The sequence below is a fragment of the Cornus florida genome, unplaced genomic scaffold (genome assembly GCF_030987335.1).
Source record: "Cornus florida cultivar Cherokee Brave unplaced genomic scaffold, ASM3098733v1 CherokeeBrave_3.0.0_Hap2_Chr11, whole genome shotgun sequence".
NCBI classification, from domain to species: domain Eukaryota; kingdom Viridiplantae; phylum Streptophyta; class Magnoliopsida; order Cornales; family Cornaceae; genus Cornus; species Cornus florida.
The window spans coordinates 103,155,990-103,178,243 of record NW_026775581.1 but is presented as its reverse complement, the minus strand read 5'-3'; the positions used below and the strand labels follow the sequence as shown (position 1 = coordinate 103,178,243).

At 37.3% G+C, this 22,254-nt stretch overlaps 1 protein-coding gene across 1 annotated transcript; it reads left to right on the top strand.

The window, feature by feature from the left end:
• The first annotated feature begins 10,615 nt into the window (after positions 1-10,615).
• On the top strand, positions 10,616-18,365 carry LOC132285312 (beta-amyrin synthase 1). The gene is made up of 19 exons (XM_059787479.1): positions 10,616-11,000; positions 11,359-11,581; positions 13,866-14,051; positions 14,326-14,415; positions 14,537-14,734; positions 14,882-14,966; positions 15,144-15,310; positions 15,411-15,599; positions 15,675-15,788; positions 16,012-16,131; positions 16,243-16,365; positions 16,491-16,589; positions 16,762-16,818; positions 16,928-16,974; positions 17,057-17,200; positions 17,289-17,466; positions 17,567-17,647; positions 17,750-17,833; positions 18,001-18,365. Exons 2-19 carry the CDS (start codon positions 11,378-11,380, stop codon positions 18,139-18,141), a joined length of 2,307 nt encoding a protein of 768 aa, XP_059643462.1. The 5' UTR covers positions 10,616-11,000; positions 11,359-11,377; the 3' UTR covers positions 18,142-18,365.
• The last annotated feature ends 3,889 nt before the right edge of the window (positions 18,366-22,254 follow it).

Sequence of the window (22,254 nt, the reverse complement as noted above, 5' to 3'; positions counted from 1 at the left end):
GTCATGCCCTTCGGGCTGAAGAACGCCGGGGGTACCTATCAACGCCTTATTAACAAGATCTTTGACAATTTGTTAGGGAAGATAATTGAAGCATACATAGATGACATGGTGGTCAAAAGTGTGAAGAAGGAAAACCATCCGAAGTACCTCCAGGAAGTTTTCAATACTCTGAAGAAGTACAACATGAAGCTGAATCCATCCAAGTGCTCCTTTGCGGTATCATCAGGTCAATTCCTCGGCCATATAGTGAATAAAGAGGGATAGAGGTAAGTCTGGCTCAAGCTAAGGCCCTCATGCAGAATCAGGAACCAAAAAATCGTAGGGAGGTATAAGTTCTTACCGGTCGGATCACAGCCCTCAACCGGTTTATATCCCGATTATCAGATAAGTGCAAACCATTCTTCGATGCCATAGGATCTAAGAATAAAGATATATGGGGACCTCAGCAGCAGGAAGCCCTCAATCAGTTGAAAGGTTATATGGCCGAACCACCAATTCTATCCGCTCCACAACCCGGGGATGTTCTTATTATGTATTTAGCAATTTCTAGCATAGCGACAAGTGCAGCATTGATTAGAGAGGAAGGAAAGAGGCAACATCCAATCTTCTACACAAGTAAGACAATGACAGATGCGGAGACACAGTATAGTAAAGTAGAGAAAATCATCCTAGCCTTGGTTTATGCCAAGAGGAAGCTTCGGCATTATTTTGAATCCCATAGCATTGTGGTACTCACCAACTATACTATACGGGGTATACTCTCTAAGTTAGATCTATTTGGGAGAATTACTAAATGGGCTATCGAGCTTAGTTCCTTCGACATAACTTATGAGCCGAAGGTGTCGCATAAGGGACAAGCCGTAGCAAACTTTCTTTTAGAATATGAAGACACTCCCGAAGAGCCAGAACCCCCTGAGCCACAGTAGGAGCTTTGGGTCGATGGCTCCTTGAATCAAACAAGTGCAGGAGTTGGGATTGTTATGTTAACACTCGAAAGCACCAAGTTGCAGCAGTCCATTTGCTTGAATTTTCCTGCTACGAACAATGAGGCTGAATATGAGGCATTACTTGCTGGTCTTCGATTGGCCAGCTGCCTCCAGGTACGTTGTTTAAAGGTTTTTAGTGACTCACAGCTTGTTATAAATCAAGTGACAGGTCAGTATCATCCCAAAGAGGAAATGATGAAGGTATATAAAGAAGCTGTGGAGAATGTTACACGAGGATTCGATCAAGTCAAATTCTATCAGGTACCTCGTGTTGAGAACGCCGAAGCAGATCAATTGGCCACAGCAGCGTCATCCTCAAATGAAGATCTGACTCGGATTGTGCCAATTGACGTCTTGGACGATCCCAGCATCAACCCTCAGCAAGAAGTAATGGTGATTCTAGTTATTTCGCGAGAGCCATGCTGGATTGATCCATTGGAAGCTTACCTCAAGCATGGAACTCTTCCAAGCCAGAAAACTGAGGCGCGGAAGCTCCGACTCACCGCAGCTAAATATGCCATCATTAACAACCAGTTATACCGGAAGTCATTTTCAGGTCCCTACCTAAAATGTTTAAGCCCGACTGAGGCTCTTGTGGTATTGAAACAAATCCATGATGGAGATTGCGGCAACCACTTTGGGGGTAGATCCCTTGCACATAAGGTTCTAAATCAAGGCTACTTCTGGCCGTACTTGGCCCGGAATGCTGAAGAGTATGCTCGGAGATGTGACAAGTGTCAGCGCTACGGTCCAATGAAGCATCAACCTGCCGAAGATTTGCATGCAATGGCAAATCCATGGCCGTTTGCACAATGGGGGATTGATATGGTGGGCCCTTTACCCAAGACCGTGGAACAAAAGGAGTACGTGCTACTGGCTACAGATTATTTTACTAAATGGGTAGAAGCCGAGGCTTACTCAAGTGTGACCCATGAGCAGGTAAAAAGTTTCCTTTGGAACAACATTATTTGCCGGTTTGGGGTCCCAAAAGTTATTATGATGGACAATGGTAAGAACCTCGACAATAAAAGTACAAGAAAATTCTTCGCTAAGCATGGAATTGTACAAAAGCTAGCTGCAGTCAGTCATCCACAAGGGAATGGATAGGCTGAAATAACTAACCGAACCATTTTTAGTTGTTTAAAGAAGAAGCTGGAGAAACTCAAAACAAAATGATACGAGAATCTCCCTCAGGTGCTTTGGGCGTACCGAACCACTCCACGGCGGCCCACAGGGGAAAATCCATTTGCCATGGCTTATGGATCCGAAACTGTGATGCCAACCGAAGCGGCAGTTCCAACCCTTCGGACATTCTTGTTACTTGAAGGAAACAATAGTCAGCAGCTCGAACATAGTCTCGATCTCCTGGACGAGAAGATGGATACTGCAGCAATTAGGTTTGCTTCATATCAGCAACAGCTGCGCAACAGTTATAACAAACGCGTCAGGTTCAGGAGCTTTGTGGTAGGCGATTGGGTTTTGAAGCAAGAGACAGCTCATGTAAAGAAACTGGAACCTGATTGGACCGGACCCTACAGGTTTACTGAAGTAGTGGGGAAGGGAGCATATCGTTTAGCCGAAGCTGACGGAAGTCCCATTGCGCGTCCTTAGAATGCAATACACCTTAAAAGGTATTTCCAGTAGATAAGTTTGTCAATTTTGCTAAGAATTCTTCACAAATAAGGCTGCTTATGCCCACAGTCAGTCAAGTTTTTCTTTATATTGCTTTTATCGTATTCAGTACAATTCTACTCTATTTATTTCTTTCCATAAAAATGGGGGCCATACTACCCTATGATTATGCGATTTTTATGCATGTTTGTATGCCAAGACGCATTATGCAATTTTTATGTAAAGCAATGCTACAATGATTTATAAAACCTGAGTTGTGGCCTATAGTTAAAACTCTATGTCCCACATTGATAAAAAAGTATGTATTACATTCTGTTATATATGGGAATATTCAAATAGTTGATTGCAGTGTAAGGAGGGCCCACTGGTATTAAAGGCCGCTAAGCCCAATACCAGAGGCATTCCTTACACTGACCTTTTTGACAAAGTTTAGTCTATATCCCACATCGGATAGAAATAGAAAAGAAATGCGGTTAATATATACGTAATCCACTACATTTGGTTGCCAAGAAGGGAGTCTCAGTGGAAAAAAGTCTCCAAAGTAAACAAATAGGAAACTTCCCAGCCACTGTTACTCATTTTCTTGGCCTCCTATCATTTTTGAGTCTTCGGCCTCATGATAAGTTGTTTGAAAAAATATATATACATATGAAATAATGGTACGACGGCTCAACAAACCTCCCTTCAGGCTCAGCGCCGGGGAGTAATCTATTCGCCTCGGACCCTAAGTATCCGGCTCGACAAGCCTCCCCTATATTCGCCTCGGACCCTAAGTGTCAGGCTCGGCAAACTTCCCCTTAGGCTCAGCGCAGAGGAGTAATCTATTCGCCTCGAACCCTAAGTGTTTGGCTCGGCAAACCTCCCCTCAGGCTCAGCGCCGGGGAGTAATCTATTCGCCTCGGACCCTAAGTGTTCGGCTCGGCAAACCTCCCCTCAGGCTCAGCGCCAGGGAGTAATCTATTCGCCTCGAATCCTAAGTGTCCAGCTCGGCAAACCTCCCCTCAGGCTTAGTGCTGGGGAGTAATCTATTCGCCTCGAACCCTAAGTGTCCGGCTCGGCAAACCTCCCCTTAGACTCAGCGCTGAGGAGTAATCTATTCACCTCAGACCCTAATTGTTCGACTCGGCAAACCTCCCCTCAGGCTCAGTGCGGGGGAGTAATCTATTCGCTTCAGACTCTAAGTGTCCGGCTCTGCAAACCTTCCCTCAGGCTTAGCGCCGGGGAGTAATTTATTCGCCTCGGACCCTAAGTGTCCGGCTCGGCAAAACTTACTCTTACGTTCATACTCACTGACTCTAAGTTCGGTAATATGAGCCACGAGATTGTCCCACATCGAAAAAATATAAGAAGAAACAAGTATAAACATACTTACTTCACACAAATCCATTTCAAGAAGGGTTCCCTTGACGGTTAAATCAGCAAAGGAAAAAACAATCCTCTGTTATCAGATAAACCGTTAGAGGAGATCCCTTCTTCACATCTTATTTAGTTTTGCTTCAGACTAGAACAAATGAGGAACCCTTGGGCAGGGTACTTTCCTTAAAATAATCACATCTAACAAAGTATTTGCAATATTAAAAGAATTCAAGCATACTCAGTAGAAGCAAAATAAAGGCGACACAGCTTAAAAAACATGGTTATATCATTCATGTCTATCATTCCAAACATTGTTTCATTACAAAAAAAAAAAAAAAAAAAAAAAAAAAAAAAAAAAAGATTGCTTGATCTTACTTCCTCTTCGGATCAAACGGGGTAGATTCTTGATCCTACTTCCTCTTCGGATCAAACGGGGTAGATTCAAAAGCATCCACCACAGCTGGACTTACAGGTGGAGGATTTGATGGGCCAGGAGCAGCTGCAGGAGTTAAGACATTTGGAGCTGGAGGGACCTCAGGATGAGCCTTCACCATCTCGGCGAAAAAAACTTCAGCTTCCTGAGCCTTCGGACCCTCATCATAAGGGAAAGACACCCCCATATGAGTATCAAAAGCCTCGGGATCTGTTGTTTTTTTCTCCTGAACCTTGATTCAAGCCGGACCTGTAGGCCTTGGCGCTAGATAAGCGCACCAAACTGGAGTAACGCCCCTACATCTGCCTCCCTACAATGATGTAGGTGCTAAGGGCATCATTCAAACGCTGGACCTCATCCCCCAGAGACTCCACTTTTGCATCAGAAGCAGCCAGACGTTTCTTATAAACATCCCTAGCTTCATATGCAATTTGAGCATTTGCAATGGCATGTGATGCCTTCTTCTCAGAGTTGTTGAGGTCCTTCTCCAGCTTCTGAATGGAGAGAGACTGAGCCTTAGCAGTGGCACAAAGAGCCATGGTGTGATACAGGCCCTGCATTATCAGATAGAAACAATAACAATATAAGAAAATTAGTAAGATAATTATCACAGTGGAAGAAGAGTGAAGGAGCAGACCTCTATGGCTCGAACAGGGGCAGAAGGGAGTAGTTGTTCCAATCGCATTCTACCAATAATTTCTTCATCCTTGGGGAGCCACATTTCCTGAGCAACAGTCAGCGCTGCAGATGGATCAGTGATTATAGAATCACCGGTATGGAGGACGGACTTGTCGGCCCTCGAGAAAGAAGGAGTCCAAGGTGCTCCAGCCTCAACAAGGACGTAAGCTCTGACCTCTTCTTCAGGATTAGTCTCTTCAGCTTTCTTTCCTCTACTTTTTGGGTTGGAAGCACCCTTGGATTTCATGGTTGAAGAAGAAGTCAACCTCGCCTTCTTGTTCAAAGGAATTTCGTCAATCTCCTTCTCCTATTCATTTAAGCGCAATATAGTTAATGGGGCACTCTCTGCAGCCTTCCTCTTCAAGGCTTCAGCTCTTTGTTTTTCTTTCTCAGTCATAGGGAAGCTATCAAAAGATGGAAGTGAGAGGTCCATGAGATCAGCAGCTACGGCTCTGGAAGCAATTGCTTTAAGGTTTGCAGAGGTAAACAAGTCCTCAACCGAAGGAGGGTCTTTCCAAACCTGCCCTTCAAGGAAGGAAAGCCTCTTCTTAGCAGCAGAAGAAGGGAATGTCACTGAAAAAACACCAAGAAACTCGTAAATATATCGAAAGAATAAGACTCGACATGGGAAACAGTCAGAACAATCTTCATGAAGAGAGGGGGGACGTTCTATACCTAACTATCCAAACTTGTGTGGGATTGGGAGTTTGCTCGATTGGGGTACGGCCCATCTTCTTTTAACAATTATCATCCTCTCTTTCCACTTCTTCTCAGAAGTAGGGAGGTCTGTACATATCCTTTGGTGCAAGGGGGAGGTGAAAAAGAAATGACCAGGTTTGGTCCTATGCTTAGAAATGGTGTAAGTAATCAGCAAGTCAGCCAGAGTCAGGTCAAGACTCTCTAGCCATCGGCGAATAAGGAGTGCCGAGACTACTCGAAGGAAGTTAGGGTTTACTTGTAGGGGTGCAATTCCCAATTTGTTAAAGACTAAGTGATAAAAAGGATGAAGGGGGAATCTAAGAGCGTTGAGATGCCCAATAGAGAAGAGCAACTCGTCTTCTCCGACGCCCTCGCCGGCACAAAAATCGGCGCCCTTGGGGTATTCTGCTATTTCTACCCTCTCGGGAATCTCGAAGTCTTCCATTACGGATTCAATGGAAAACTGGATACGACGAATAGATAAAATTGCATTCCTTTCTTCCTTAGTGAAAATATTATCCGACCCAGAGGTGGATGTTTCAGCCTGGATTGGGGAAACATCCGGCTGATTAACCGAGTCATTTGCAGACTTAGGGAAGTTCGAAACCCTAGGAGGAGGAACCTTAATGAGATTAGGGGAAGACGGGGGCGTGGACTCAGAATCTGCGATTTCTATAGATTCGGGAGTAGTCGAAGTACTCATAATGTAAGATTGGAAGAAGGGAAAGAAGAACTAACATGGAGATATGAGAATATGAAGAACGCAGTGGACAGAATGAGCACACTGAGAACAAAAGCAAGTCTTGAAGAAGTCCTTGAGTCAAAATAACAATAGACACAAATGGAAACGCCTCGTGCGAAAATGGTAACTGCACAACTTCAATTCCCCTTTAATTAGGAGCCGTAACCCAATTAAAGAGGAATTGGGGGCAAAGTGTGGAGGGAAAAATCTCCCTCCAATAAGAATGGAACACGTTATCACTATATAAATCTACATTTGGTAGATTTCAGAAGCCCATCCGGATCAAGCCCAAATTACATTATTCTTTAACCCAGTATCATTTATATTGGGCCTCCAAGGCCAGGGAAGAGCATCAATCAGCCCAACGTCACCACTGTTGAAGTTCCAGCCCATTGGTCAAGTCACTTACACCAAGCTGCATTCGGCCCAAGTACAATTAAATATAGCCCAGTCCTATTAAGCAAAGGAGTCAACACAGAAGGAAAGTTTTATACAAAGCAAGTTTTACATAGGAAATATCATACAATAGAAAGAACTCTATTTATAAAGAAAGTCATGTATGGAAAGAATTAGTGGACAAGTAACGCGAGTCCTACCATAATTCTACCAACTTTTGTGTATCAATAGAGGTCTAGACCTCCAATAAAAGGGCCAAGCAATTCTATTCTTCTAGATACATTGTTCTTGTTTATTTTTACTATTCTTGAGTGTGTTGTATTATTTTTTTCAATCGTTATTGATTGAGTGGAATTTTGTACCTACAATGTCCATTTAAGTCTTTTCACAATAGTATTTTTAAACAATACATTTTCTTTCACCCGAATTTGCAAGGTACTTGTTGTGGTCAAGCCATGTTGTTTATCCAGGATGGCTTATTTGGACCTCCCTGGGCTGAGCACTTGGTGATATCATACCAATGAATGGATTTCGATTTGATACCAACTTTATATAAGCTGTGTGCTATGTAATCTAAGTGAAAAGACTTAAACTATTAAATAGGACTAACATACAATTTATATATACTTGTCGCTTCTCCATTCAAATTCCACGTGCTTACTAGACAAGTGCCGTTGTAACACCCTGTAGTACTTGTTCTTTTTTGTCAAAAGAGTGGAATGAAATTATTGGGGCATGCATGAAAAACTGAATAACGGGACTTGTCCAGTATACACCTGAATGCAGTGGTCTCACATGATAGTGTATGGGGTCCATAAATTGGTGCAATTACCAGTAAATTAATTAGACTACAGTGGCGTCCGGTAGTAGTGGAGAGGCTTGCAGTTCAACAAAGTCTATTATGCTAAGTGTTATGATAAAAAAGGTCTAATAGGAGTTTTTGAGAATAGAAGAAAAATAAATGTAAGAAAATAAAATAACACACGTAAACAAACGAGATAAGAACTTATGTGATTCGACTATATTTACATTTACAGAAAGAAAATAGAATAATATTTTACTATGAAGATAAAAAGATACAGGACAAGGTGACTCACATTCAAAATTCAAATACACTCACAAGCTCTCACTCTCTAATTGATATTACAAACTCAATTGACAATTTTGGATGATTAAAGCTTGAGATACTCTCGACTATTTATAGTCAAATGAATCATTCAAATATTTGCTGGGCAAGTATTACAAGTACTGAGCTTGCTCGTCACTCACAAAACAACTGTAGCTTGCTGTTGACACATCATAGCTGCAGCTTAGATTAGTTGTTGACTCAAGTTCCGAAGCTAGGCCGGAGCATATCATTTGATTACCATATGCTTGATCTCCGGTGCAAGTTGGCAACATATTTTTGAGCCATAATATGCTAATCCTTATACTTTATGCTAATCCTTAACCTTTTCTCGTTTTTTATTTTTTTTTATTTTTTGGCAAGGGGCGTGGAAAGCGTGATTGCACCACCATGCAGTGGTCCCACATGAAGTAGTGCAAGTGCAATAACCACTAAATAAAACTTGAATGCCTCCCATAGTGCAGTGGTCCCACATGAAGTAGTGCAAGTGCAATAACCACTAAATAAAACTTGAATGCCTCCCGTAACCGTATGGAATTAAAACTTTAAAATTATATTCGGTGAAATTGAAAAAAAATTTAATTTAATTTTTTTAATTGTTTTTCTTCAATTTTATTAATTTCAATTTTAAAACTTTAATTCTTACCAAACATAGCCACATTTATTTATTTATTTATTTAGAAACACTTTTATGTAATGAAATATCAAGCATTTATTTTTAAAAAAAATTATTATGGATCATTGGATGGTTGTTACCTTGGTTTCATTTATTGTTCAAAGTTAGACATTGAACACATTTTAAAGGTTAAATAAAGCGATAAAGTGTAGTGAATTTATTTATCTATTTTGTGTAATGGATACAAAATCATTGAACAAAACTGTACGTTATAATTTTACATGTCAAAAAGCAAATCTAATACTAACATAACTTACAAAGCAGAAGATAAAAGATTGATAAAATCTCACGGTGTGAAAACAAAAGATTTTTTTTTTGGGTAAATTGTCAAAACAAAAGTTTCATACTCTAAAAATAGGTATTTCTTTCTCAAATAATTCTTCATATCAATATGATTGAATGGATTTTCCTTTAATCTTATACTCTTTTATAATGAATTATAATCGACAAAATAATACTAAACGAATCAGACACTTTTTCTTCACTTTAATTTCCCAAACAAAAGGGCTTCAACTTTCAAGTTTTCAACACGTCTGTTGTGCCACCATATACAATTCCAATCTCAGCTTCAAAATTTCAAACGCTGTTGACCATTCACCATTTCTTATACCTTTATTGTGGCCCCATATGTCACCATTTCTTATACCTTTATTCACCATTTCTTATACCATGCACCACCACCAAACCCCACATTCATTGTGCTTCCTTCCATTTGTTTATTTTTAACTTTCTTGCCACTATTGCCCTACATCAATTAGTGTACCAAATTTCATGGTAGCCACCCAAAAAAAAAAAAAAAAATCAAAATCAAAACCAAAATAAAACTAGTAAGACTACTAACGGTGAAATTCTGAAAATAAAAATAAAAAAATAAAAAGGGAGAAGACGGCTAAAAACAGTGCAATACAGGCCAAAAAATAAGAACAAATTTTTTAAAAATGCCATTTTTATGTTGCCTCAAGAAGTTCATCATCAGTCACACCACAAGAGGTGTATATGCATTGCATTAAAAAAAATCAAAGAATGTGTGTCGACTATATTTGAGGATATTACAGTTGAATTAATTTTAGTGGTGGTTGGACGGAGGGTAGTTATGTTCAACATTTTTCCAAAATATAAAATAGTTATATATCCATTTAGTTATACAGGAGTGTTATATGCATTATATGAAAAAATGAGAGTTATTTTGTTACATTTTACCCACACATATATATATATATATATATATCGAGGGACTGTAATTTAACGTTTAGATATAAACATAATACAGTATTATATTTATATCTAAAGGTTAAATTACAGTCCCTTCTCTAATGTACAACATAATAATATTATCTCTATAATAAATTAAAAAATAACATTGACTTCTATCAAGTACTCTCTCCATCCTAAAATAAGTGTCATGTTTTTCTTTTTTGTCTGTTTTAAAATAATAGTCCACTCTTTTTTTCAAACAATATATTTCACATCTTTCTATATATATTCTTTGAGTTTAAAATTTCAAACTTGAATATTCAAAATTTAAAAGGACAAGTTAGTAATTCTTTAAACAGACAATACATGTCCTATAAATTCCCTTAAAGTTACTATTCCCCGTAAACATACTTAAATTGAGATGGGCGGAGTACATTGAATTTATTACCCTTTTATTTTTACTTTAAAGTGTACTTTTCAATGAAAACAACCGTAAGGATTGTTGAGCCTTACCCAAAAATATAATAATTCACGAGGGCAAAAAGATTTGACAAGGAGGTCAAGTAAGTAATTTTCAAATCAATAGGAGATACCCATAACCATACATACGCTATAATTGAGATATAAAGAACAAGTGGGTGGATAATTGATTACTTGTGTGATGGCATAAAATTTAATGTTGTTGGTAATTATTGCCTAAAATTAAAGAGATATTCCAGATTTGGCGGGTACGGTGCAAAAGCTTCTTCTTGTATCATATGAAGCGCTGGTATATAAATAATTCAATAATTTAGTTTCAAGTTTCGATGAAACCGATCGACTACTAGGACTATAGAAGTATGGAAGAAAGAGTTAGAAAACAGAATGAGTGACGTTTTTAATTGGGTAGGTGTTGATTATCTATATAAATGGTAGGTGCTTCACCTATTTAACCATCATAAGCTCATCCAACCCAAAACACCTCTCTCTCTCTCTCTCTCTCTCTCTCTCTCCACACACACACATATATATATACACAGAGAAGTGTACCCCTAGCCTCTCGAGTAATAGTCACCCAACTGCAGTTGTGCAAGATCAAACGGGTACCTCCATATATATTTGCTTGTTGTTTTTCAAGTTTTCTTGTAATTTCCTCTCGTCTCTGTAGATATCTCTCCAGTCTCCACACACATATACACATATATATATATAAGTAATAAATTATTGAGAAGTCTCTTGTATGTGTGAGAGGCCAGCTCGGAAGAGCTGAGCTGAGATGGTATCATCCGTCAGCATTTCAACCGGACCCACTCTATCGATTTAGGCTGGAGATGAATTAGGCTCAACATTTAGAGTTGAAAGTTTTCAAACAAATTAGATGTTTGTGTATATATATGTTTATATACACACACGTACACATTGTATAAATAAATTAATCTTATTGTTTTGACATATACATAGATTATCAGTATCTGGAAAAATGTGGAGATTGAAGATCGCCGAAGGAGGCAATGATCCGTATCTGTATAGCACAAACAATTACGTTGGGAGACAAATATGGGAATTTGACCAGGACTACAATGGCAGCTCTGAGGAGCTAGCCGAGGTTGAAGACGCTCGTCTTCAGTTCTGGAATAACCGCTACCAGGTCAAGCCTAGCGGCGACCTCCTTTGGCGATTGCAGGTACTTACATACATATACAGTATACATACATATACATGTTTTTCTCTCTCTCTAAAATGGTGGTTTTTTACTGTATATGATAACTTGGACTATTTTTATGTGGGTGGAATTAATGTAGCGGAGGCGAAAGAGAAATAAATGTTCTAAACTGATTCTGATAAAAAAATTTCTGCCCCTCTTCTCACACTTGGTACATATATATATATAATTCGCATACAAATACATTTTCAGACATCCCTGAGATCTAAAAATGTAACTTTTGTTCAGAACATTAAATTTGCTCAAACTAAAAGTCCTCCATCGGCTGCGCTTTCGGCTCCATATATGTTTAGTGCTGCACATATATCTTCATTTCCAATGATGGTGCAAGCTACATCCCCAAAAAAAAAAAAAAAAAAAACTATTTTCCGCACCATCATGAGATTCCTTTTGGGGTTGAGCATCCATTCTAATATATGGTGGCTATATATATATATATATATATATATTTCTTGTCACATACAACAAAACTGATCACTGACCCCACGTATCACCCTATTAGAATACTATTACATATTATATTAAAGTCATTGTTCTGCATCAGGAACAGACCCACCCCATGTCTACACTGGCTACATGGTTTCATGTGGCTCACGCGGTGGGGATTCGATCAACTCTTGTTTAAAAAAACAAAAGTTTAGTTCTGTCACATGGGGATTATATTATTTGTCAATATACGAGTAATATATATATATATATATATATATATATATATATATATATATAATGTAATTATATATAGAGAGAGAGAAACACGTGGTGGAAGAATGAAAATGAGAGAAAAGGCAGTGTGAAACACTGTGGGATAAGCGACCGCCCTACCTAGGTTGACGAATACCTGCCGGTGTCTATTTTGACTAGGAGTGACTACCTAGCGGGTCTGCACCACCGAAAATTATTACTACGTGTATTGTTTAGAAATTATTGATCCAATCGAGCTGATACACAAATAACAAAAAAAACTAAGAAAGTTTGTACAAAATTAATATATTTACTTACGTATTAACAAGCATTGACCAGGACTAACGATTTTGGGAATAATTTTTCATCCATCACTAAAAATTCTAGCTTAAAATAGAGTGATTTGAAATTGGCATTTAAAAATTAAATGGTAGATTCTCATCGATCTCACATCTTAGAAATTAAGGTTTAAATCTCTTTAGAACTATCAGAGAATTTTTGAAATTATCTCATATGAGAACATATATCACGTGACAGATTATGAAGTACTCTGATAGATTGACGCCCTATAATAAAAAAAGAAAAAACAAAAATTGGTACTTAAAATTAGTCTCCGGCATCCACTTTTATAAAGTTTGTCTTTCTTTATTTTTTTTTTTTACTTTTGGAAGTTGCCATAAATACCAAATCTTTCTTCTTTACGACTGGTATGACAAAGACCTAAACATAATAAACGCAACGGGCCATCTTTTATTACATAATTTGCCTTTTATTTTTAGACTGGAATCTCTGCCGAACTCTGATTATTATATAGCATATTTTAGCAAATTTATTTATTTTACCACATTACTCTCTGCCGAGCATGCCAAATTTGCAACATCACGATTTTGGGCTATATATGAGGTTTATCTAAATTTACGAAGATTCTAAGTTGAAGGGCATAAGTAATTCAACGCTTAATTTTAAATAAATTAAATGCTTGTTTAATTAAGTTAATTGTTATATTAAAATAAAAATCAATTCAACCTTAAATCTATATCACTTGTATCATTTTCTTTAGAAATTGAGTTGAAGAACAAAAGTATGACTAACTCCAATTAATTTATTAATATTTTCAACGGTATGATGATTTGACATGTATTCACACAAGTCAAACTCTTTATCATTATTCTTTTATTTTTTCGGGTGAAGAAATCATCAAATACATCCTCTTTTTCTCATTACGTGAGTAAGGGCTACGACATTAGTAAATATATTAATGATATCGTGATGATGTCAGCTCTCACTTACATAAATAAGTGAAATGTGTACTCCAAATCATTATCCTTATACTTTTATACATTTAAGTCATTCTAACAGTTCTGTTAATTTTAGGATGCATTATGAGCTACACTAAAAGCATCAGAGTTCAAAAGATCTTACACAATATAAATGGGAATTTTAGTGTTGATTTTGATATGTTATTCTCTTATATGTTAACTACCATCTATACTAAAAAAGCTTGGGCTAATATTAGAGAGAGGGTGTCTTCTAACATTTTATCCCATGTTTCCTGTGGTTCCAGTTTCTGCAAGAGAAGAAGTTCAAACAAACAATACCCCAAGTGAAGGTTGGTGATGGTGAGGAAATCACACTTGAAACAGCCACAACTTCCCTCAAGAGAGCTGTCCATTTCTTTGCAGCCTTGCAGGCCAGTGATGGCCATTGGCCTGCTGAAAATGCCGGTCCCCTTTTTTTCCTTCCACCTCTAGTAAGCTACTCCCCTTCTTCATTACTAATGTTCCTCATTTTCATCAATGTCAACATGAAACAAATAATAACATTGATTTTAATTTACACTATTACATATGCACAAAAAAAAAAAAAAAAAAAAAAAAAAAAAAAAAAAAAAAAACTAACCAACATTGCAAATGTCCTGTTCTGATGAGCATTGCACATGGTACATTAAGTTTTGGTTCAATCAATTGAAGCATTTGGTTACGATCCATTGAGATTCTGATTAAGTGGCACTGTTAATTGTGTAGGTGATGTGCATGTACATTACGGGGCATCTTAATACTGTATTCCCAGCAGAACATCGAAAAGAAATTCTTCGTTACATCTACTGTCATCAGGTACATACTTTTGTAATATACTATTTCTAAACTTGATTCATATTTATGGAGTAATTATTACACACAAGAGCATGCATGTGTCATCATACCTAACTAGCTAATTCGTTTTGGTACATGACAGAACGAAGATGGTGGGTGGGGATTACACATTGAGGGGCACAGCACTATGTTCTGTACCGCGCTCAGCTACATTTGTATGCGTATACTTGGAGAAGGACCTGATGGTGGTGAAAACAATGCCTGCGCCAGAGCGCGAAAATGGATCCTTGACCATGGTAGTGTGGCAGCCATACCCTCCTGGGGAAAGACATGGCTTTCGGTATGACAATTTTTTTTTTTTTGGGAATGGAATTCACTCTTAAATTCTATTACCTATAAAACAAAATAAATTAAAGCGAACAAATCATAATTCAATGATCAGTTTCAAATAACTTCCATATGCTGAGGTGATCTCTATTTGTTGTAGATACTTGGTGTTTGCGAATGGTCAGGAAGCAACCCAATGCCCCCAGAGTTTTGGCTCATTCCTACTTTCCTTCCTATGCATCCAGGTTAGCAAAGTTCATGATGTAATGTTTTGAGTACACATCTTAACCTTTGTGAACTAATACCTAATATATCCTTAGATTTTACAAATAATAGAGAGGAATTGGTCATTTGAGATGTTCAAACTCAATTTGTAACATAGCTTCAGTTTAAATTTCAATGTTTTCTTCGTGTAAATGCAGCGAAAATGTGGTGCTACTGTCGGATGGTTTACATGCCTATGTCATATTTATATGGGAAAAGGTTTGTTGGCCCAATCACTCCTCTCATTCTACAACTAAGAGAAGAACTTTATGCCGAACCATACGATCAAATCAATTGGAGGAAAGTGCGCCATTTATGTGCAAAGGTAAACTTACTATATTATTGCTTCTAAGATTTTATCAATTTACAGTAGTTTGAAATGTGTCTTCACATATAAATAAAATGTTTATGTGTACTTGCTGCAGGAGGACCTTTACTATCCCCATCCCCTGATACAAGATTTGCTCTGGGACGGTCTTTACGTATGCACCGAGCCTCTTTTGACTCGTTGGCCCTTTAACAAGTTGAGGGCAAAGGCTCTTGAAACTACAATGAAGCACATACATTATGAAGATGAAAACAGTCGTTACATTACTATTGGATGCGTGGAAAAGGTATGAATTGTATGAGTTTGGGAGATGAAAAAAGTTTTATGAATTACTAAAATATCGCGCACTTGATTTGAGCAGGTATTATGTATGCTTGCTTGTTGGGTTGAAGATCCAAATGGAGACTATTTCAAGAAACACCTTGCTAGGATTCCAGATTATTTATGGGTTGCTGAAGATGGAATGAAGATGCAGGTTAGAATAAATGCCCAACAGTTAACTATATATTCTCTCTAGAATATGTAGAAAAATGTAGTGTTTTTATTTTTTATGTCTTCACAACCATTCATTTTTCACAGTATAGTGAATAAGTAATGAAGTGTTCTGTAATATGTTTAAGTGTTAATGAAACTCTTCCTAATTGAGTATTTAAAAAAATTTCAATTTGCTAATTTTGATAATCACCATTGAAATGCAGAGTTTTGGCAGTCAGGAATGGGATACTGGTTTTGCCATTCAAGCACTATTGGCTAGTAATCTCACTGATGAAATTGGACCTACACTTATGAAAGGACATGACTTTATCAAAAAGTCTCAGGTTCAACTCAAATTCTTAAAGACATTTCTCACTTTAGCTGCTGAATTTACTCTTTCTATATACATTTTTTTTTTGGCTTAATTATGACAGATCATTTTTGAAAATTTGCAGGTTACGGACAATCCTTATGGTGACTTTAAAAGCATGTACCGCCACATTTCTAAAGGATCATGGACGTTTTCCGATCAAGATCATGGATGGCAAGTTTCTGATTGCACTGCAGAAGGATTGAAGGTAGTTATTTTGCTAAGATATACCTTAATCAAATGGCTAATTTTGCTGAGATACCTCAATCAAGTGGAGGATCACACTTCAACAACCATGGGATGGCCTCTAATTTATTCTTTTTTCTTGTTCAGTGTTGTCTCCTTTTCTCAATGATGCCTCCAGAAATTGTTGGTGAGAAAATGGAGCCTGAGCGGCTGTATGATGCTGTCAATATATTGATGTCTTTACAGGTAAAGGATGAAATTGCACAAGCATATATCACACTTCAATATGTTGTCGACACATTTATGCTGAACTAGAAAATTTCCTACATTTCTATGCGCTTAAAGTTGTTGAACCATGTTAATTTGTTGACTTAAGATATATTTGTAATATCAATAAGTTATGTTTCATATGAATCAGAGCAAAAATGGTGGTTTAGCAGCATGGGAACCAGCAGGTGCCCAAGAGTGGTTGGAGGTAACTTCTTAAGCATACTGAAATGACATGCCCTTTGTTTTTGTCAACTAATTTGACAATCACATTATGTTGTGTATAAACTAAATTCTGTTTTTTCGTTCCTCTGCAGCTGCTCAATCCAACAGAATTCTTCGCAGACATTGTCATTGAGCATGAGTAAGAACCAAAGAAGCTCATTTTTCTGCAAATTCAGCATAGTGAAAACTCCTTGAAATTAACTAATAGAATTGTGATCCAGGTATGTGGAGTGCACTTCATCGTCAATTCAGGCTCTTGTTTTGTTTAAGAAGTTATATCCTGGACACAGGAAGAAAGAGATAGAGAATTTTATCGCGAATGCTGTTAGGTACCTAGAAGATGTACAGATGCCAGATGGCTCATGGTATGTCACTCCACTCCATTCAAGTACTAAATTTTTTATTAAGTGTTTTAAGTATTGGGGATAAATAATATGAAGAAATAACCTGCAGGTATGGAAATTGGGGAGTGTGCTTCACATATGGCACCTGGTTTGCCTTAGGAGGGCTGGCTGCTGCTGGCAGGACTTACAACAATTGTCCAACTGTTCGTAAAGGTGTTCATTTTCTGCTAAAAACACAGCGCGATGATGGTGGTTGGGGAGAAAGCTATCTTTCCTGCCCAAACAAGGTAATGCTTAAGCATCCATTGTTTCAAAAGGTAATGCTTAATTGTTCACTTTAATTTATGTTTTTGCAGTTTTTGATAATTGTTGTGTTTTGTGAAACAGGAGTATACACCTTTGGAAGGAAACAGGTCAAATCTGGTGCATACTGCATGGGCCATGATGGGTCTAATTCATTCTGGGCAGGTTTGTTCATGAATGCAACATTTACACACTTAAATTTGTGTATACTTATATATCTATATATGTGTTTGTGTGTGTGATCCTCAACTTTTCCTCCTCCAATAGGCGGAGAGAGATCCAACACCTCTACACCGTTGTGCAAAGCTATTGATCAATTCTCAAATGGAAAACGGTGATTTCCCCCAACAGGTAATTCATATGACTAAATTAAACAACTTATTTGTTAACATGCAAAATCAACCTGTATAAAGAGAGAAATTGTTTCAAGTGGGCAGTTCACTCTAATCCATAATGTAATATTGATTGAACTTTTTTATTCCAGAGTTGTCTAATGATCATCTCATTTTTACATGCAGGAAATTACTGGAGTTTTCATGAAAAATTGCATGTTACACTATGCAGCCTACAGGAATATATATCCATTGTGGGCTTTGGCAGAATACCGAAAGCGGGTTCCATTGCCATCAAAGAGTTGTAGCTACATAACTGATGCCTAATTAGATTGAATTCATGTAATAAAGAAATATTATGTATAATTGTTGTTGTAGTAGTAGTTTGTGTTATTAATGTATCCCATCTCGGTTGTTTCTTTCACAGGGACAGGGTCAATACCAGTTTGTTCATGTAAATTTATTATATGTGGGGAAGGGCTCAAATGCCTTTTAAGTAATGATGAGGCATTTCTCTTGTAATAAAGTTGAAATAAGTTTTATATCATTTGAACTACTAGTAATGTCTCTATCTCTCTCTAAGCCACACCTAAGATCATGTTAACGACAATCATGTATTTTGAGAAATGAAATATTGGATTGCCAAAAACTGAAATACAGGAATCACTTTCAGATACCACTTTGAATGAAGTAGTTCTTACAAATTGACAAATTAAGGATTCGTAAAATATTTTCCCGGAAAATTAAGAAATAGAAAATTGCAGAGCAAGTCAATCTGCAGAATTTGGAGAAGCATTAGAGAGAGATGAATATTGATCCAAGGTTGAAGTACGAGGGGTGGATCCAATGGTAAAATGCCACAGAGGAAAGGTGTCATTTCGTATAGTATATCACCCAGAAGAGCATTTGTAGATTTATTTGTATTACTTGCAATTTAATTTTAATTGTAGATTATTTATACATTTATCAGATACACTATACATATAATATGGAATATCAGATAACAGCATAAATCATAGTAAATTTAACGGTTAATAAACAATATATATAACAAATTGTTGACCATAAGGATTCTATCCAAGGACAATCTAGGTGTTTTGATGATAACAAACTATTAATGGTGTTTAAGGACTAATGTTTATATTGAGTGTTATAGATGATTTACATTCAAAGAAGAACCTCAATGAAGATCATAAAGATCATTCCATGTATTCCATTACTCAAGATCATATCTATGGAAAGCAAATGAGACAAAGGAACATGAAGTTGCAAGGAACCAAATGCAAAGTCCATCCAAAGATAGATTGGACTACAATGAATAAGAAAGCAACTCAAAGGAAGAAAGAAAGCAAGAATACCTCAAAGCCTAAATGATCATGTCAAAGCTTGAAGAAAGGGGTAGAAAGGATGGTGAGTGTTTAGGATTCAATGTCAATGTATTTATGAATTCATTTGAAACTCATCTCTATAGGACCATGCATATCATACATCATTCATATGCTCCTATATTCATTAGCAATAGATTATGCACTTCATTCATATAATTGACACATGAAGTCTTTGCTAAAAGAATGAGTTAGTTCAAGCTTGCATAAACTTAGAAAGAACTCATCACTTATGCTAGAAATGCTAAGACCATGCACATCAATCATATAATTCATATTGGTCAACAATTAAGGCATGAGAAACCTTCATTACCATGAGTTGGTAACGGATATTAGGACCTCAAAATGCGCGTCATGAAAAACTGTGTTTTTGGCTAAGTGTGAAAAATGGATTTTTGAAATAATGATTATTTCAAAATAATTTTTCCCGGTAATAACTCTTTATACTTAAACTAGCCTAAACTGATTTTATCAGAATTTTTGACCAAGTCTACATTGGTCTACATAAGGATTCATTTTTACCAAAACTATCAGAAATCCAAAATTGTACTAAAATTGAATTTCTACATTTTGATTTAGTTGGATTTCAATTTTCTAATATTTTTTATTGAATCCAAATGGGGAGTACTTCCTTATTTCCATTGAAAACTTAAAGTAAATGGACATATAAATACTGTAAAGACATTTACTTAAATGTTTTCAATGGAAATAAGCTGTGTGCAAAAGCCCTGTGCAGAAGCCTGTTGCAGACCACAAATAGTTTGAATTTCTGGTAAAATGCAACTCAACCGACTCAGTCAGCAATCCAGCCGACTAAGTTAGGCCGAGGCTCGTCAAAATCAAAATTCAATTCAATCGGCTCATTTAATAATTCAGCCGGCTTATTTGATAATTGAGCCGACTCCCTTCTCAACCCAGTTGACTCAGTTAGACCGAGCCTTATCACTTTCAGAACCTAGAAAATAGGCAACTCAGCCAACTCAGTTTCTAACTGAGTCGACTCAGTCTTGAACTGAGCCGACTTAGTTCACAACTAAGTCGACTAAGTCTTGAAAGAATAGCCAACGGCTATATTCCTTCAGTGTCAGAGTTGCGCATCTTCTTTAATACTTCTACAATCTTGCTCCAGGCTTTATACAGACCTTTATACACATATTTCGAGCATCATAGAGTCAGATATTCATATGCCCATCATGTAGATTTACACAACAGTTATATTACATCATATGGTTTATATATATACATCAATTTTGTATAGCTGAAACGAAGAGAAGAGAGAGCCATATTCGTGAGCCTTAAACAAAGCTTTTGTTCTGGGTTTCACTTACCATTTACAGAGCTTTTGTTCTGGTATAATCCATCTTCAAAGGAGCTTTTGTTCCCAGCTTGATTTGATCTTAAACAGAAATTTTGTTCTGATATTTTACAGAGCTTGTGTTCTGTTTGGTTCTTCATCATCTCTCATACATTTTATACTTAGAGTTTGAGCTTCACTTGATTTCATATATACTCTATTGTGAGGTTTGATTTGTATCAGTTCTTGAGAGGATTTATTGTACTACCACTTCTATTTACAAATCTGCTGTAAGACTAAGAGGTGTTTTTCTTAGCAAATAAATTGTAAAGGCTGGTGTGGCCCGAGTAAGCCTAAGAGAAGGAGTTCTCTTAACAAAGCTATTGTAAGGGCTGGTTTGGCCCAAAGGAAGACTAAGAGAGGTTTTCTCTTAGCAAGGAGTTACTTCTAATCAAGGTTTGCTCTCCACCCATAAGGAGGAGCCATAGTGGATTGGGAAGTCTCAAGAGGGGTCTTGAGCCGAGGAGTAGGAGTTTCTGAACCTCGTTAAAATCGCCGTGTCTATGTTTGCAATTTCTCTTCCCTTATCTCTCTTATAATTGTGCCATTATATTGCTAAATTCATATATCTATTGTTACACAATTGCTATAAGATACTTGCTGAAAATTGGAGTTCTATAAACTTAAAATCAACTACTGCTTGCTACTACAATTATATGCTGATTTTGTTTAACTCATTGTTGTCAAATAGAAATTGCATCTTGCGCATCTACTTAATTTTAAATCTGCCATTATTAGACAAGGACTCTATTCACCCCCCTCTAGAGTCCATTCTTGGGCAACACAAATGACATAGATTTCTCAAAATAGCTCCAAAATTGAAGGCCAGCCTTGCATTTCTCCTTCCACAGCTCGCCTTTGCTGCTAACTTCTATTCTTGGCATTAACTCTCAAAATCCATCCCATCCGCATTCCTCTCTCTTTCTCTCTTTCATCCAAAGTAAAGGAAAAACACAAAGAAAGAAGAAAGAAAGAGAAAAAAAGATAGAGAAAGACGGACCTTATGCCAATTGTTATAATATATTACAATATATTCTTACTATATTATATAATCTCTACTACCTTGTATAGGATTATAATATATAGTTACCTTGTATATGATTACTTGTTCATCACTCATAATCCTCCCTATATAAACCCCTCTTGTATCTCTTATAATTTACATCAATATACAGAGTTCAATTCGGTCTCTTATTTCTAACATAGTATCAGAGCCAAGTTCTTTGTATATTTTATTTTAAATATATATCTATCTATATTTATTTATTTTTCTTTTTCCTCACATACTGTTCGGGATTTGAAAGAGGGTTTCAGAAAGTCTTTTCAACTTCTGAGCATACCAGGCGAAAGAACACCCTTAGATCATCCCAACGCCACCAGAAACGGCTAGAAAACACCTTGCACGCGCCCCCACGCACCACCACAAGGTTCAACCACTTTTCCCGTCAAGCCACGCGCCACTACACGCTGCCACGCGCCTCCCACGCGCCCAGGTGCGTCAGACCCACACACTCCGCCACGTCAGCTTTCACGTCACTCAGATTGCCACGCCATCTGACACATCAGCAAGTGCCACGTCAACTGCCATGACATCAAGTTCCACATCAGCGCCACGTCAGCAGTATTCTGCCACGTCAGCGCCACATCACCAGCGTTTTGCCATGTCTGCACCATGTCAGCAGTGTCAGAAATTTTTTCTAG